The sequence below is a fragment of the Triticum dicoccoides genome, chromosome 4A (genome assembly GCF_002162155.2).
Source record: "Triticum dicoccoides isolate Atlit2015 ecotype Zavitan chromosome 4A, WEW_v2.0, whole genome shotgun sequence".
NCBI lineage: Eukaryota > Viridiplantae > Streptophyta > Magnoliopsida > Poales > Poaceae > Triticum > Triticum dicoccoides.
In genome coordinates, this window is record NC_041386.1 from 620,351,817 (window position 1) to 620,368,919 (window position 17,103).

The following is a 17,103-nucleotide window of genomic DNA, read 5'->3' on the forward strand; positions in this document are numbered from 1 at the left end:
TTGACGGAAGGCCAACTGTCGGTGTCAAAACCGACGGATCTCGGGTAGGGGGTCCCGAACTGTGCGTCTAGGCCGGATGGTAACAGGAGACAGGGGACACTTTGTTTTACCCAGGTTCGGGCCCTCTCGATGGAGGTAAAACCCTAATCCTGCTTGATTAATATTGATGATATGGGTAGTACAAGAGTAGATCTACCACGAGATCAAGGAGGCTAAACCCTAGAAACTAGCCTATGGTATGATTGTTGTGTATGGAGTTGATTTTGTCCTACGGACTACAACCCTCTGGTTTATATAGACACCGGATAGGGTTAGGGTTACACAGAGTCGGTTACAAGGGTAGCAGATCTTGAATATCGCATCGCCAAGCTTGCCTTCCACGCCAAGGAAAGTCCCATCCGGACACGGGACGAAGTCTTCAATCTTGTATCTTCATAGTCTAGGAGTCCGGCTGAAGGTATAGTCCGGCTATCCGAACACCCCCTAATCCAGGACTCCCTCAGTAGCCCCTGAACCAGGCTTCAATGACGACGAGTCCGGCGCGCAAATTGTCTTCAGCATTGCAAGGCGGGTTCCTCCTCCCAGTCCTTCATAGAAGATTGTAATCACCAAGAGTAGTGTCCGGCTCTATAAAATAAGTTTCCACATATTGCCATAGAGAGAATAATGTTAACACAAATCAAATCTGCTGACGTATTCTGCAGTGCACCATCACATTTACAGCCAAGTCCTTTACTCAAATCGTTTTTACTTTTCCACCTCAGCATGTTTTACGAGGCGGTTTCCTTGGCACGTCTTGTCAAAGCAGAGATCGTGTACCCTCCTTTCACGGGATTCTCATCAATACGGACGTGGGTAACCCAATCGTGCCCGTTAGCACTTTTTTTCGATTAAAGGCGAGTCCCAAACGGTAACGGGGAGGGCCCTTGGTATTCGACCTCTTATAAAGAGACCAAGGCCTTACTCCTTTTTCCAATCTCAAACGAGTTCGCCCATCACCTCGAGTTCCAACACCCTAGGCTTCAGATTCCGGGCGCTTCGGACCTTCGACAATGTACGGTTCCGACCTTCAAGGCCGATGGATGCCCTCCTCCGTCACGGAGGAGGACGTGCTAAAGTTGAGAGAGGCTAAGTCGAAATTCCGCACAGGTTGCCTGCGCAAGGGCAGGCTATCCCCAGTCACTTGTAGAAAACAGGGCTATGGTCCAGGCCGGCTCAGCCCATTAGTCCCGGTTCAGTCTAGAACCGGGACTAATGTGAGCATTGGTCCCGGTTCGTGCGGCTAAGGCATTAGTCCCGGTTCATCTAGACCTTTTGGTCCCGGTTGGTGGGATCAACCGGGACCAATGGGCCTCGCTCCTGGCCCACAACCATTGGTCTCGGTTCGTGCCACAAACCGGGACTAAAGATTAGACCTTTAGTCCCGGTTTGAGGCACGAACCGGGACTAATGGGGATGAGACCTTTAGTCCCGGTTCGTGCCACGAACCGGTACTAAAGGAATACCCCTCCCCCCTCCCGTGGATCGCCTTTTCAGTTTTAAAAAAATAAAAGAAAATGATGGAAATGTCAAAAAAATAAAAGAAAATAAGTTTCACATGTGATATGTGGTCTAGTTGTTGGGAAAATTTACAAATATGAATTTCGACTTTATTTACAAAATCTCTCTGGAATTTGTAAAATGAGCATAACTTTTGCATACGAACTCGGATGAAAAAGTTTTTTATATGAAAAATCATCTACTCAAAAAGTTACATCCGATGGAGACCGCCTACGGCCTGTTTGCAAATTTCTAGAATCCTCAAATTCCAAAAGGAAAAAAAGTTATGCTCAAATTTCAGTTTTTTTAAATTTTCAGTAAATCTGGTCAAACTATGGTCAAACTACTTATTCAAGAAGTATTAGTGTTACTAAATAATTATTCAAGAATATTAGTGTTATTAAATAATTATTTCACCTTTTTTGAATTTTGGTCAAATCTGGTCAAACTATGGTCAAACTGTGGTCAAACAATGGTCAAACTACTTATTCAAAAATATTAGTGTTACTAAAAAATTATTGTTTCTTAGAACAATAGTTTTAAACTCAAACAGTGAAATATGTGACTTCATGCTCAAGCTAAATTCCTGAGGGTTAATAGGATTGACATCTTACTATTGTCAGGAAAACAACAAATGCAGACTTGGAAACGAGGGAGAATAGAACCCGAAAGTTAAGCGTGCTCAGGCTGGAGTAGTGAGAGGATGGGTGACCGTTCAGAAAGTGAGATGATTTGGAATGATGAGGGGTGATTAGAGATTAAATTGAGCAGTGATGAGGGGTGATTAGAGATTAGAGGTTAAAATAATTCAGAAATTTGAAAATAAAAAAAATTCAAAAAAAATTCAAAAAAAATTCAGGAAATTTCCTTTAGTACCGGTGGTGTTACCAACCGGGACTAAAGGTGGACCGGCCACGTGGAGAGCCTTTAGTCCCGGTTCTAGATTGAACCGGGACTAAAGGGTCAGGGCATTAGTACCGACACTTTAGTCCCGGTTCCAGAACCGGGACTAAAGGCCCTTACGAACCGAGACTAAAGGCCCTTTTTCTACCACTGAGTCCCCAGCCTGGTGAGAGCGTGGTGTTCGTGTCTCACTTCCTTCGGGGGTTAGGCTTCCCGATAGATCCTTTCGTGAGGGGGTTGCTGTTTTATTACGGGCTGGAATTTCATGACTTAGCCCCGGAGTCTATCCTCCACATTTCCTCATTCACCGTCGTGTGTGAAGCATTCCTCTGTGTTACTCCTCACTTTGGATTATGGCTCAAGACTTTTGGAGTGGAGCCGAAGATGATCAAGGGACGGCACGCAGAGTGCGGAGGTGCTGTCATAAGTAAGAATGCCGATGCTCCATGGCCCGAGGGCTCCTTTCAAGAGGAGCTCGGCTTGTGGCAACGAGAGTGGTTCTATATCACCGCTCCCCAAAGCGCCAAGTGGGTGGCGCCTCCTGCCTTTCGCTCGGGTCCCCCACCACGGCTAGCATCATGGGTCAACAAAGGATTAGATTGGGGGTTATCCAAAGACGTGCCCCTGTTGCAGGGCCGCATTAGGGATCTTTTAGAAGGAGACCTCAACCTGGTCAAGGTGACGCAGGTCATGCTGATTCGCCGAATATTGCCCGGCAAACGTCGCCCCCTTCGCCTGTGGGAGTTTAACCCGGAGGGACCGCGAGCTCTCCAGAACTTCATGGGCGCGATGCCCGCGGAGATGTATAGACTGTTCTTCGGATCACAAGGGATGTGTCCGGATTTAACCGAGGACGCAGGTCTAACCTGCAATCGCCCGGATACTCAAGTAAGCAACCTTGTGCCCGGACTTCCTATCCGTATAATTGTCATAAACTTGCCCCTAAAAGAGCCGTCTTTTTAAACAGGAGTGGTTAGCGAAGGCAAAGCTGATCAGGTGTCCGGCTCCCCTTCCTGAAACCAGGTCGGATACCGTGCTGGTCAGGATGCTGGAGATAGTGCCTTTGGAGGGGGAGGACAAGGAAGCTATGGCCTCCTCGAAGGAGGCTGCCCCGAAGGGAGGAACCGACAATTCCTCTCCCCAGGGGAAGAAGAGAGCCGCCTTTGATGACCCGGAAACCATGGTCTTGAAACGGGGAAGAAAGACCTCGTCAGAGGGTCCGGCGCCGGGGAATTCCTCGGCCGGACTATGCCCTCAAGGGGATCAGCCCTCCAGCGAGCCGTAAGTAGAGAGAGGTTTTCCTTTTGAGGGACGAGAGAAATCTTTGATTTATATCTGAGAAGATTAACCGAAATTTTACCTTGTAGCTCGGACCTCAGCCCTTCTCATCAGAGCTCGTCTTCGGGGGATCTTCTTCCGGAGATGATGGAGAGCGGGACGCCTCCCCCTGCCGTGCCGCCTAGCGAGGCGGGCGACCCTAAGGTGTCATCGCGGAGGGTTTCTCCGAATCTGGCAGGGACGGAAGGTGGTAGTGCGGCCCCCCGAAGTTCTCCGCGTCCGGCCTTCAAAAGAGGCCATAGGACAAGTCCAGCACTGTCGGGTGTTCGGCTGGAGGAGCTAAAGATTCTGCTGGGGCGAGCTTCTATCTCAGAGGAGCACCGTGCATTGATGGGCACGGTGATTGAAAGGATTTCATCCGCAGAAGACGAATTGCATGAGGCCGTCAAAAGCTTGCTGACGGGTTTTGAGGTATGTTAAATGATGTACACGTTTGTTAGTTGCGCATAAGTAAGATGCGCCCTGTGTAGATAGTAGCCCCTGAGACTCTGCGCATTGTCAAGAAATGACGGCGCGCGGAGGATCATAATCCCAGGTCTAATATTTCGCCTTTGAATTTAGGTGGCGGAGTGTTCGGAATCGAGCCGAACTGATGAATTTGCCGAACTAAAGCGGCAACTGGACGTGGCAGATGCCGACATCGCGCTTGTCAACAAGCGGCTTGATGAGGCTCAAGGTATATAATTCTTCGGGTGGCGCCAGGTAAGAGGAGCTTCATGCCAGTGTCTTACAATGTGTGTGCTTGACGCAGATGGTACGGCCGCCGTGGAGAATCTTAGGGCAGGACTTGCCCGAGCTAAGGAGCAAGCCAGAAAAAGCGATACGGCTGCCCAGAAGGCCCTTGAAGAGCTGAGAGCCGAACAGGCTGCTCATTGCCGAAGCAAAGAGGAGATGGCCGAGATGACCAAAAGGTTGAAAAGTGCTACCGACCGTTGCAGGCTTCTTGAGAAAGAAGACCAGGCGAAACAGACGGACTTAAAGAAGGCCGTCGCCAATGCCAAGGACGCGCGCTCTGCGATGAGAGCTGCGAAGGAGGAGCTGCGTCAGGCCGAACAGATTGTGGCTAGAAAGCCCTTTATGCTGCGAAGGCAGGTTTGTGATCCGAAGTTTGCTCCGTTGGACCGGATGTGGAGTGTGGAGGACACCTATCTGGATTTGGCAGCGAGTGCTGCTGATGCGACCGAACACTTTCGAGATCAGAAAGATCGCGAAGTGGAAAGACTTTTCTGGTCGCAGTTTCACAATCCAAAGCGTCCACTGGCAGTGGGTGATCATTTTGCTCAATGGGCCGAATTGAATAGGTTGTCTGGACTCGCCATGAAGTACGTTGTGGGTCACCTGTGGCCGGGGAGTTCGGAGCCGAAGAGTTATTTCAGCTTGGTGCAGCAATTCCTTGACGCGGTGCCGCGTATAAATGCAATTAAGAAGTCAGCATGCATAGAGGGCGCTAGGATGGCCCTAGCCCATGTTAAGACATACTGGGCAGAGATGGATACCACCGTTGTTGCGTCCCGAGACTTGGACCAAAGCCGAGTACCCTTCGAGCATTATTTTCAGGAAGTTCTTGAAGGCGCTCGTGTAATAAAGACGCAGTGCCCGAAAGATGCTATGTTATGATAGCATATGTAGTTATAAAGTAATATTTTGATAAACTGTAGTGGCCTTTTTTATACTTGTGCCTCAAGTATTGTAAACACCTTCTATCGGATTCCTCCGCTTTAACGAAGGGCCGCTTCCCGGTCAGGCACATACGCGCCCCGAATTCGGACGAGCGCAGTTGCCACCAAGGAGCTACCTAAAGAGTCTCATTTTCAAACTCCTATGCTAAGTGAAAGTGTTAAAGCATTATAGTCCGGTTGCCTGGCCCGCTGCGCTATCACCTCCTTTGTAGGACCAAGACGTTGGGTTAAGTGTGAAAATGCGTCTTCTGCGAGCACCCCCGCACTATGTGCGCGGGGGCTGAAGCCAACGACTGCCATCTTTCAGATTCTGATAGGTCATCGAGTGGCTGACCAGTCTCACGCTACATCATGACAGTCAGTTTTCGGCTTTCTCTACTGAGGTGCTCGCCCTGGCCGAACCGGGGGCACAATCGCAGTAGTTCTCCTGGTGCTACCTTAGCCGATAGAGCGGAACGTAAGGTAGCCGAACTCAGGAGTCGGGCAACCCAACATTTGACCAAAGACATGATTCGGAGCTGATGCATATAATGCCAAAACTCACGACGCCGAACACTCCCTAAGGCGTTCGGTCTTTATGAGTGCGGGCCAAACAACACTCTTCATTAAAAAAAGCCCCTAGTGTCCAGGTACGTGCAAAAATTCTGACGTGGCCACATGACAAGACGCCAGCCTCCTCCTTGGTTATACTGGAAAGAAAAAACCAGGGGAGGTGTAGCAACAAGAGGCAGTAAGAAAGGTTTACGCAGGGTCTTAATCTAAAAAGAATCCTTTAGGACGGGTCCCTACTGCACGTCTGCGCCTGTGTCTCCATTGTGCCGTATCCTGGACGGGCGCCGCACGACGTTCATCTATAAAAGAGAGGAACTGAGTTTGGGTCGTGCCAGAAAAGTTAAAAATAAGCAAAATATAAAGTAAGATATGGAAGTTTGAGCTTTATTGTCTCTTATTGTATATGCGTGGAGCCCCTTGTGCTGGGGTATATGGCTTCTAGGCCTGCATCAATGATGATTTTGCACCGAACTCGTCTATCCGCGTTCGTGGTCTTGAAATGACCTATTTTAAATTTTTTTGGCCGGTGAGGCCATTTTTCTATGGGGCTGTTAAAGCGGCCGCACTGTCCTCCGCTTAGGGAGGCGCACTTTAGTGCTTTCCCATCAAAGAGATGATGCCTCGTGGACTGGGCATCTTAAGCGTAAGAGATGCATAATGCAGTATTGCGTTAAATCGAGCGAAAGCTTCGCGTCCCAGTAGTGCTTGATAGCGACTCGAGAACGGGACGACGTGGAAGGTCAGCTTTTCGCAGCGGAGGTTATCGGCATATCCGAATGTGACTGTGAGCCGGAGAAACTCGTACAACGGGTGTCCGGACTGGGTATGACCCCTTGAAAGGAGGTTTTGCTGCGACGGATTCTTGCTGGGTTTATCCCCATGTGCTGTATTGTATCCTGATATATCAGGTTTAGTCCGCTGCCGCCGTCCATAAGGACATTTGAAAACTTGAGTCCGCCAATTATTGGATCGAGTATCAAGGCAGTCCATCCTGCATTCTTGATATTCCTAGAATAATCTAGCTAATCGAAGGTGATCGGCTTTGACATCCAGTGGCAGGATCCTTTGGGGATGGGCCGTGTGGTGCGTACCCTTACGGGCACCGCACGTTTTGTTATGTGAAGTGAGTTCACTGTTTTTACTTCTTGCAGGAAGTTCTTTTGTTTCCTGGTGCTCTGTTGTTGGGGTTCGTCCTCGTCTTCGCTTGCTGTGTCGAGCCCCTTGTGTTCGGCATTGAGTCTACCAGATTGTTTGAAGACCCAACAGTCTCTGTGGGTATGGTTCGCAGGCTTCGTGGGAGTACTATGTATCTGACATATCCTGTCCAGGATTTTATTTAGGCTGGATGGATCGTCCCTGTTATCCTCGGGAAGCGATTTTTCCTGATTTTGTCGTGAGCCTTTGAATCCGGCGTTGACTGCCGTGCTCTTCGGACTTTTGTCCTTAGTCCGGTGACGATCTTTGTTACGTCGCGGTCTTCCGTTTCCATCCCTGGTTTCGGATGTACTTGGGTCGCTGGGGCTGCACCTTGCCAGCCAGCTGTCCTCCCCTGCACAAAAGCGGGTCATGAGGCCTGTAAGTGCGGCCATTGTTCTTGGTTTTTCTTGGCCGAGGTGTCTGGCGAGCCATTCGTCTCGGACGTTATGCCTGAAAGCTGCTAAGGCTTCAGCGTCCGGACAGTCGACTATCTAATTTTTTTTAGTGAGGAATTTATTCCAGAACTGCCGAGCTGATTCTCCGGGTTGTTGAGTTATGTGACTAAGATCATCTGCATCCGGAGGACGGACATAGGTCCCTTGAAAGTTTGCTCGGAAGGCATCCTTGAGTTCTTCCCAGCTTCCAATTGTATTTTCTGGAAGGCTTTTAAGCCAATGTCGGGCTGGCCCTTTAAGCTTAAGGGGTAGATATTTTATGGCGTGGAGGTCATCTCCTCTAGCCATGTGTATGTGGAGGATATAGTCCTCGATCCAGACTCCAGGGTCTGTTGTTCCATCATATGTCTCTATGTTTACGGGTTTGAATCCTTCTGGGAATTCATATCCAGGACCTCATCGGTGAAACATAGGGGGTGTGCGGCACCCCTGTATTTGGGTATGCCGGATTCTGATGATGGCTTCATAGCGTTGCTTACGAGAGCTTGCTTTTTTGGCCCATAAATAGACCTGACTAGGCCATGATGCGAATCCTTAAGTGGGTCGCATGCCGATTTAGGTGCGGCGTCGCTTGTCGTTTTATGGGGTCGTCCATCCGACCGTGTGGCTTTTTCATTTTCCGAATGCGAGGGCTCTAGGGCTTCTTCGTCGAATTCAGGCAGTAGCTTTCTTTTCGAATAGCTTCTAGTGCGGCGACTGTCGCCGTACTTATCTGTGGCATTGATTACCTTGCTCCATCTGATCCGGAGTGCGTCTTCCGCTGTTTTTAGCTTCTGCTTCTGCTTTTTTAGGCTGTCTGCAGTTGCAACGAGCCTCACATGGAGATTCTTCTTCTCCGTGGGTTTATTCGGCGTGCGGTCGTCCGGAATGTCGTTTTCGCCGGAGGAGAGATGTTCGTTTTCTCTATCTGTGTTGCCCTGTTCGGATGGTTGCTCTAAGGCCTGCCCGTCGTTTACCGGCTCGTTCTGCTCTATGGCTGGGTTTGTGTCGAGGCGGGGCTTGGGTCGGCTTTTACGCCGACGCCTTGATTGCTTTTCGGGGGGACGATCTCTCGTGTCCTCCCCTTTTTCCTTGTTGTCGTCTCCCTTAGGGGTGTCCACCATGTATACATCATGAGATGAGGTGGCTGTCCAATGCCCAATGGTCGTTGGTTCGTCAGTATCTCCTCCATCGTCATCCATGTTGTCGATGTCTTCGGAGCCGAAGTCGGGCATGTCGGTTAAATCGTCGACAGTGGCTATAAAGTGGGTGGTGGGTGGGTTTTGGATTTCTTCGTAGTCCGCATCCCAACTTTGCTGACCGTAGTCCGGCCAGAGCTCTCCTGACAATGAGAGAGACTTTAGAGAATTCAGGATGTCGCCGAAGGGCGAGTGCTGAAAGATGTCTGCGGCGGTGAACTCCATCATCGGTGCCCGATCGGATTCGATTAGCAGGGGCGCGGGGGGTTCGAAGTCCGGGGTGGAGTCCGGACCCTTGGAGTCACGGGTTGTGCAGAGTGTGGGGCTAGCGTTCGGCTCGATCGCTTTTAGGATCGCAGCCCCTGAGGTGACGTCCAACCGCTCATCCTCGATTGGCGCAGTGGGCTCCGAATCAATGGTCGGAACCGATGCGTGTGCGGCCTCCAAAGCGATGTTCGGCGGCAGAGCTATATCATGCCCATCGAGACAGTGCGGCGCGCTTGGCTGTGGCTTGAATCCGTCGAAGATCAAGTCCCCGTGGGTGTCAGTCATGTAGTTTAGGCTTCCAAGCCTGGCCTGATGGCCAGGGGCGTAGCTTTCGATCTACTCAAGGTGTCCAAGCGAATTGGCCCGCAGTGCGAAGCCGCCGAAGACGAAGATCTGTCCGGGGAGAAAAGTCTCACCCTCCGCATCATTGCTGAAGATCGAAGGAGCCATCGGGCCTAAAGGTGACGACACAGAGGAGCTCTCAATGAAAGCACCAATGTCGGTGTCAAAACCGGCGGATCTCGGGTAGGGGGTCCCGAATTGTGCGTCTAGGCCGGATGGTAACAGGAGACAGGGGACACTTTGTTTTACCCAGGTTCGGGCCCTCTCGATGGAGGTAAAACCCTACTCCTGCTTGATTAGTATTGATGATATGGGTAGTACAAGAGTAGATCTACCACGAGATCAAGGAGGCTAAACCCTAGAAGCTAGCCTATGGTATGATTGTTGTGTATGGAGTTGATTCTGTCCTACAGACTACAACCCTCCGGTTTATATAGACACCGGATAGGGTTAGGGTTACACAGAGTCGGTTACAAGGGTAGGAGATCTTGAATATCGCATCGCCAAGCTTGCCTTCCACACCAAGGAAAGTCCCATCCGAACACGGGACGAAGTCTTCAATCTTGTATCTTCATAGTCCAGGAGTCCGGCTGAAGGTATAGTCCGGCTATCCGAACACCCCCTAATCCAGGACTCCCTCACCAACCCCAACGCCAACGGTCGACGACCCCTTCTACAACCAGTACATGGCGGACGTGATCTTCAAGGGTGGGCATGGCCGTGCCTACGACCCCGAGGAGACCCAAAGTCAGGATGGCCGTGCCTAGTACGTGCCCGACGACCGTGCTGACTACGACCATGGTGACTCGTGGCATGAAGACGATGACATCTATGTCGAAGGTGATGGTGATGAAGAAGAAGGTAATGACGTTGATATTAGCGGCGAGCCATTGTTCATCGACGAGCTCACCAGCGGAAGCACAAAAGTAGAGGAAGAGCATTCGCACGGGTTCATACACACAAGATGAGGACAAGTTGATTTGCCAAGTTTGGATGGAGATTAGCCAAGATCGGAGGACCGGCGCGCAACAAAAGGGCATTGTTTTTTGGACGAGAGTCCACAAAACATTCCATGAAAGGAAGATGTTTGAGCCCTACCAAATTACAAGCAACCGTGGCATCGGCTCGATTCAAAAGAGATGGTTGTTCATCCAACAAGAGTGCAACAAGTATTGCGCCGCATTTGAGAGCGTTGAACCACGGCCCGTGAGTGGTCTCGGTGTTGGGAACATGGTATGCTCTCCTCTTCCTAGCCCTTTCCTTACTACGGCCATGAGACTTCGGTCGTGTATATTTTTGCATGTTCACTTGTTGTTGATCATGTGGTGTAGGCATTTCAATCCTTGGAGGCATTCAAGGCCCGGCACAATGACAAGCCATTCACTCTAACGCATTGTTGGACGATCATCAACAATTGCCCTAAGTTCAAGGACCAATATCGTGAACTACAAAGGAAGAAAGGACTGAAGACGGCCAAATTCGCCGGAGGTGGAGATGGCGAGGCGTTGAAGAGACCGAGGGGCAAGACCAACTCCAAGGTTGATGACATACGTGATGCCTCATTCATGGCATTGCATGACACTTTGCATGGCATGATATCCCAAAAGGATGTGAGGGACGAGAAGAAGCGGCAAAGCAAGAAGCAGCAAATGAAGCAATACCTAGACCTTCAAAGAAAGAAACGTGAGATGGAGGAGGCAGCCAAGAGGAGGAAGATCGACATGGAGGAGGCGGCCCGGCAAAGGCAGCTCGACATCGAGACCGACAACGTCAAGGCCAGGCAGAGGCAGCTCGACATCGAGGCCACGAATGCCGCCACCAAAGCGAAGGAGGTCGCCCTTGCGATCATGAGCGTGGACTTGTCGAAGATGAGCGACAAGACGAGGGTCTGGTTCGAGGCCAAGCTGAAGGAGATGCTCGATGCCGAAGGCCTAAACTAGGTCGTCCGATCGGCCGTGGCCGTTCTTTTTGGAGGCTGGCATGGGTGCCGCCCACCCGCTGGGCCGCTGGCTGTGTGCCGGCGAGAAAACATTCATCTTGGTGGCCGGCTGTGTTGCCGGCGAGGACAACTATTCATTTTGAAGGCTGCCTGATGCCGGCGATGGACGTGTAGGCCGTTGGCTCTGTTGCCGGCGTGATGAACCGGGGCCGCTGGCCTAACTAGGACTTGGCATTTGAAATGTTGCTTCTGGTTCTTTAAATAAACGCGGACATGATGGGACAAATGGATGCGGCCGCACGCTGGATGCATGTCCACCGCATCCCAGGACAAACTCGAACATGACACTAAATCCCTATCCAAACAGACAAAATCCGGATAAAACGGACGTCCATTTAAAATCGCACAGTGGTGTTAGCCGAACAAGCAAGCAAGGAAAAGGAAAAACTAGTAGCCGAACAAGCAAGCAAGGAAAAGGAAAAACTAGTGCGACAGGGAGGCCCAGAGTGATGCATGTTGCTACTCTGCTCTGCTCGCAAGGTAGTCGCGGTGACCACGTCGACCCCGTCGGTCACTTCAACCAACCTAAAAAAAATGAAAAGGAAAAAGGAAAATCCAACATTGCCCATCGGTCAAAGTGAAATGCTTTGGCAGCTACTCCCTCCATTTCAAAATATAGCGCGTCCGCGCTTTCCGAGATCCAACTTTGACCATAAATTTAATCAACGAAACCAAGTGCAGCGGGAGAAAAAAATTATATAATTAAAAACTTCTTTCGAATATGAATTCACTGGTATAATTTTTGCTCCCGCCGCAATCGGTCTTGATAGTTAAATTTATAATCAAAATTGAAGCACATTGATAGAGGAAACAATACATTGTGAAATGGAGGAAGTACTAGCTGACTGGTACGTGTAAACCACTCCACTAGTACTACTTGCTCAATAGATCTCACTACTAAGTACGTAGTTTTGTCAACGTTTCGCAAAAAACAAAAAGTACTTTTGTCAACGCTACGAGGGTGCTTGGATCCAAGGAATTTATTTTAGTCTGACTAAAAATAGTCTCTTTAAGAGGCTAAAGTTCCAAGCACCCCTGACTAAAGAGGGGCTAAAACTAGTTTTGAGACTAAAATGTTTTAGTCAGTGATACCCCTACTAAAATGTGGATGAGTCCTCTCTCTCCTCATTTAACTCCTCTCCTTTAACACAGGCGAGTTCTGGATTGGAGAATTTGGAGGATAATAAATGCTCATTAACTTGATTTTATTCTCTTTTATTTGGATCCAAGCATGAGTGAGACTAGCAAATTTTAGTCCCACTACTTTTAGTTATAAGACTAAAACGTATCCAAGTACCCTCTATGTTAGGCTGGCCGGTCACGGTTGACGTGTTTGCATGCACCAACCAGTGACCCCAACCGTGATATACACTACCAATGCCCAATGGTGTGTTTGAATTTGGCGGTACCTACAACTACGAGTTGACCTGGTGGGACACATGCATGGTTTACAAGTAGCATGTTCTTTAATTACGGAATCAGAAAGAATTCAGCTTTAGCAGAGTTGCTCTCTGCATGCGCCGACGCCGACGCTGGCGGCCGGCACCGAGAGAGATGGATGAGAATGCACTCTCATCGGTGGTGCTGAAGCCGGCCGGCCGGCCGTCCGCCAACGCCGAACCACAAACTTGCATTGCAACAGTAGTAGGGTCTTTAATAATTTAGTGGTGGTGTTGGTGGTGGAGGATGATCAACCTATCTACTAGCGCCCGCAGCACCACCGATGATTATTAGCGCATCATTAAGAATGGACCACCACGACGCACGCGCGCCACCGTGCCCATGGCCAAGCACAGATGGATGATGGATTGATTTTTCCGTTGCGCTTATATATTACTCTCCTCGTTCGGAAATACTTATCCTCTAAATGGTTGTGTCTGAACTTATTTTAGTTATAGATACATCCATTTTATTCATTTCAAAGACAAGTATTTCCGGACGGAGAAAGTACTTCCTCCGTTTCTTTTTAGTCCGCATATAAGATTTGGTCAAAATCAAGCTTTGTAGAGTTCGACTAATTTTATATTAAAAAATATAAACAATCACAATATGAAATTATTATTATTAGATGCATCATGAAACGTATTTTCATACTATATAGTTTTAGTATTGTAGATGTTTATATCTTTTTATATAAATTTGGTGAAATTTTGTGTTGTTTGACTTTGACCAATTCTTATATGCGAAGTAAAAAGATACGGAGGGAGTACATTACAGACTTACAGTACGTCGCATGAGCACAGTTAAGCTGGATGTGTATGTCAGCAGCAGCAACGATATCGCTATATATCCGCACGCACGCAGGCTCGCCCAAAGGCGGTGGTTCTGATGGGGGGTCAACACAACACGTACTTGTACGTACATTACATACACTAGCTAGCACCATCATTGCGTTGCACCGGTGACTCGACGTGACAGTCAGTGAGTAACCACCGCCACCACTTCCTTTCTTTGGTGGTGTCATCGTGTGCGCAGGAGGACAGGCAGCCTTTTCAACTACACACTTCCATCTCCACTTGCATTCATCAACATATATGTAATATGTTGCACTTGGTGATACCCCTTTTTCTTGTCCTTTGCGCCATGGAAGTACAGTCCACCATCATCGTCTTGCCAAGACAAATTTTCATGTGACACGTCGGCCCAGGCCTTAAGTTAGGCATGAACTATGATGGCATAAGGATACTGTTGCCCCATGAGAAAGAGAAAATAAAGACATCCACTACACATGCATATGTATCTCTATTATCCACTTCAACATTTTCAGCTTTATGCACACTTTTTCTCCCCGAAGCATCCATCTGAACCTACTTTTCCTGAATCAGATCCTATGGGGCATCACCCTAGGGCTATGCATTGGTCATGCCCTTAGTAGTGTTGCTATCCCGCGAATAAAGTATCGTATAAAAAAGAAAAAATATTTGAAGGATGGCCATGTTGCGACGCTCTCGAGCAGCACTCATATAAAAAAGAGAAATTACTTGAAGGACGGCCATGTTGCGACGCTCTCGAGCAGCACTCGCTTGTTGTAACATCCACCATGTTGCGACGCTCTCAAGAAGCACACATTACAACACACTCGATGTTACGACGCTCTTGAGGACCACACATTGCAACACACCCCATGTCGCGACGCTCCTAGGAACCACACATTGCAATACCCTCCAGGTTACGACACTCCCGAGCACCATGCTCTCCTCCAACCGCAGCAACACGACCATTGTTGCAAATCTGCCCATTATTAGCTTAATGTCACAATAGCCCTGAACCTCTAAATCTCTGAAGAAACAAACAATCTACCAGAAGTACGGTGTTACCCCTAGAACGGGGGGGGTCCGAACCCGGGTAAAGCCTCTCTCGTGTGAAATCTCATTCCTAGATCATCCACGTGCGCCTTACCTTACCAAAAAAAAAATCCTAAATCATGTGTATTGCCGCGAAATCCCCGCGATAGTGCCGCTTCTCATCGATCACTAAGGAGCTGTTCGGGAAACCACCAGCTCTGCCAAATTCAAGAATTCGGGAAGTACCTGTTTCCCCGCTCCAGCGTTTTGAACTGCCGCTCCGGCTGCTCCGGGAGCGGAGTCACGGAGCGGAAGGGACTCCGAACAGGGCCTAAATCACATCACATGGCCATTGCTTGACGATAGAATGTTTCCCACTTGTCAACGGCACAATAGCTCGTCTTATTTTACTCCAATTTCTTGCCAAGTTCATGTTTTCTTTAGCTATATTTACTGTCAGTTACTCTAAATATTAGTATAACCTGTCACCCAATCAAAATATATGAGATTGTCCACAAGTCTTGGGCGACAACCTGAAAAACGTGACAGTAATTTTAACATCGCTCCTCTAGAGAGAGAGCTGACCAAAGTAGAAAACTACCATGCCCATTCTCAACAGTTTGGAAGCCATCTTTTAACTTGCGATGGTACCTCATACCGTGCTGGCGACTCTTTTTTCAACACGAATGGCGTTCGTTACAAACCTCAGCAACTACTAAAAGAAGAGTTATATACACAAGGAAAAGTCAAGGTAACTACACAGTGCAGTGCTAAGAAACTAGCTAGGGGGTAGTTGCAAACTTGGTGCGCTGAATGCTCCACGAGGCAGCATCGTATCAGAAAGGAACCACATGGACCAGAGCGATGACGTCAGCCGGGTCGGTCTTCACAGCCTCAGCCCACACTCCGTCGGGATCCGGCTTGCCTGCTCCCTTCTCATACTCCTATCCGTGCTCCCACCTCATCCAACGGCTGTCTTTTTTCTTTTTTCCTTTCTAATCTAATCATTTCCCCCCAGATTTTAAGGAGGTGGGGCCGGGTCTTATTTTGTTCCAATCAAATCAAGCCACGTATCCGGGAGTACGGATGGACACACGAGAGGGGAGCTGGCAAGTCTCGTCCACTCCGTCGGGGCCTCCGTGTCTCCTCCATCTTGGGCTTCTCTGGCTGGGTGCGTACTATGCCTACAGTCATCGAACAGCCACTCGTGATCACCATGATCGGATTCAGTGATCTGAGGTGCTTCAGGGACCAATATACTTGCAATCCGGGTGAGGCGACTTCTTAGTAGGTGCGCCATTCATTCATGTAATTTTTTTTTACTGGGAGTAACAGCGGTTGCTTGAGCTTGAGGTCTCCTATGACGCAATGGAGAATTAGGGATCAGTTGGTGCAGGTGGTGGTTGCGGCGCCGGGGTCCATGGCGATCTCGAGCTGGCGGAGAGGGAGGGAGGAGGGCACAGAGAAGGCGCCGACCATGCCCATGCCGCCCACCTTGTTGAGACCGTCCCAGCCGATGTGCCCGACGTGCTGCACGTCCGTGGGGTACCCGATCACGATCTCCCGCTCCTCCTCCTCTTCTTCTTCCTCGCCGTCGTACGCCGCGAAGAAGGTCTTGATCCCCTTGAGCAGCCGCTGCACCCCTGCTGCGACGATCCCTTCTTTTGTCTTCTCATCACCGCCGGTCCCTTCCTCTCGGGGTGCTCTGTCTGAGTCTCAATGAAATGGGCCAGCGATAGATGTGCTGCTGCTGTTAGTATGCGCACGTACCTGTGGCATCGATCGTGGTATGAATTATTGTGGTACGAGACTGGTCACTTACCCTGTGTGGTGATGGAGGAGGAGGAGGGGTTATCGGCCTGCTGCTGCGGCGCCGGTGCTGGTGGCTTCTTGCGGAGCGGGTCGGCGACGGCGACGGCGGACTGCGACATGCAGCCGATGGAGAAGTGGAAGCCGGCGCGGTCCTTCATCGGAGCCTTAGCTGGAGATTGATACGAAGACAAGGAGGAAGAAAGATGCAGAGTGGTGTTGCATGCGTTCTTGGGCCGGCGTGTCTTATAGCCGCGAAGCACAAAGCAAAGCAAAGGAAGGCACAAAGCAGAGGGACGGAGACAGGGCATATTCATAGGTTAATTTTGGTAGCATGGTATTGTGGAGCTCAATCAGCAACGATCTTGGTGTGGACTAGTTGCTTTTCTCTCCGGTGATTCCTTGTTTTCTGCTGGTGCCGAGGCTGGGACGTGCACATGAATCAATTGCGCTAAAATTCCTTCCAAAAGGGTAGGGGGTAGCTCGATATGGCGCCATCATTTCGCTAGTGGACGTAGCACAACGACCTCCATCTCCTTTTTCTTTTGTGCGGCTTGATCG

General features: G+C 49.5%; 1 protein-coding gene across 1 annotated transcript; it reads right to left on the reverse strand.

Annotated features, from left to right (window-relative positions):
• Positions 1 to 15,348: 15,348 nt before the first annotated feature.
• On the reverse strand, positions 15,349 to 16,834 carry LOC119289413 (CRIB domain-containing protein RIC4-like). The gene is made up of 2 exons (XM_037568744.1): positions 16,556 to 16,834; positions 15,349 to 16,442 (listed from the first exon to the last, which is right to left on the reverse strand). The coding sequence occupies exons 1-2, from the start codon at positions 16,701 to 16,703 to the stop codon at positions 16,117 to 16,119; spliced, it is 474 nt and encodes a 157-aa protein (XP_037424641.1). The 5' UTR covers positions 16,704 to 16,834; the 3' UTR covers positions 15,349 to 16,116.
• Positions 16,835 to 17,103: the final 269 nt, after the last annotated feature.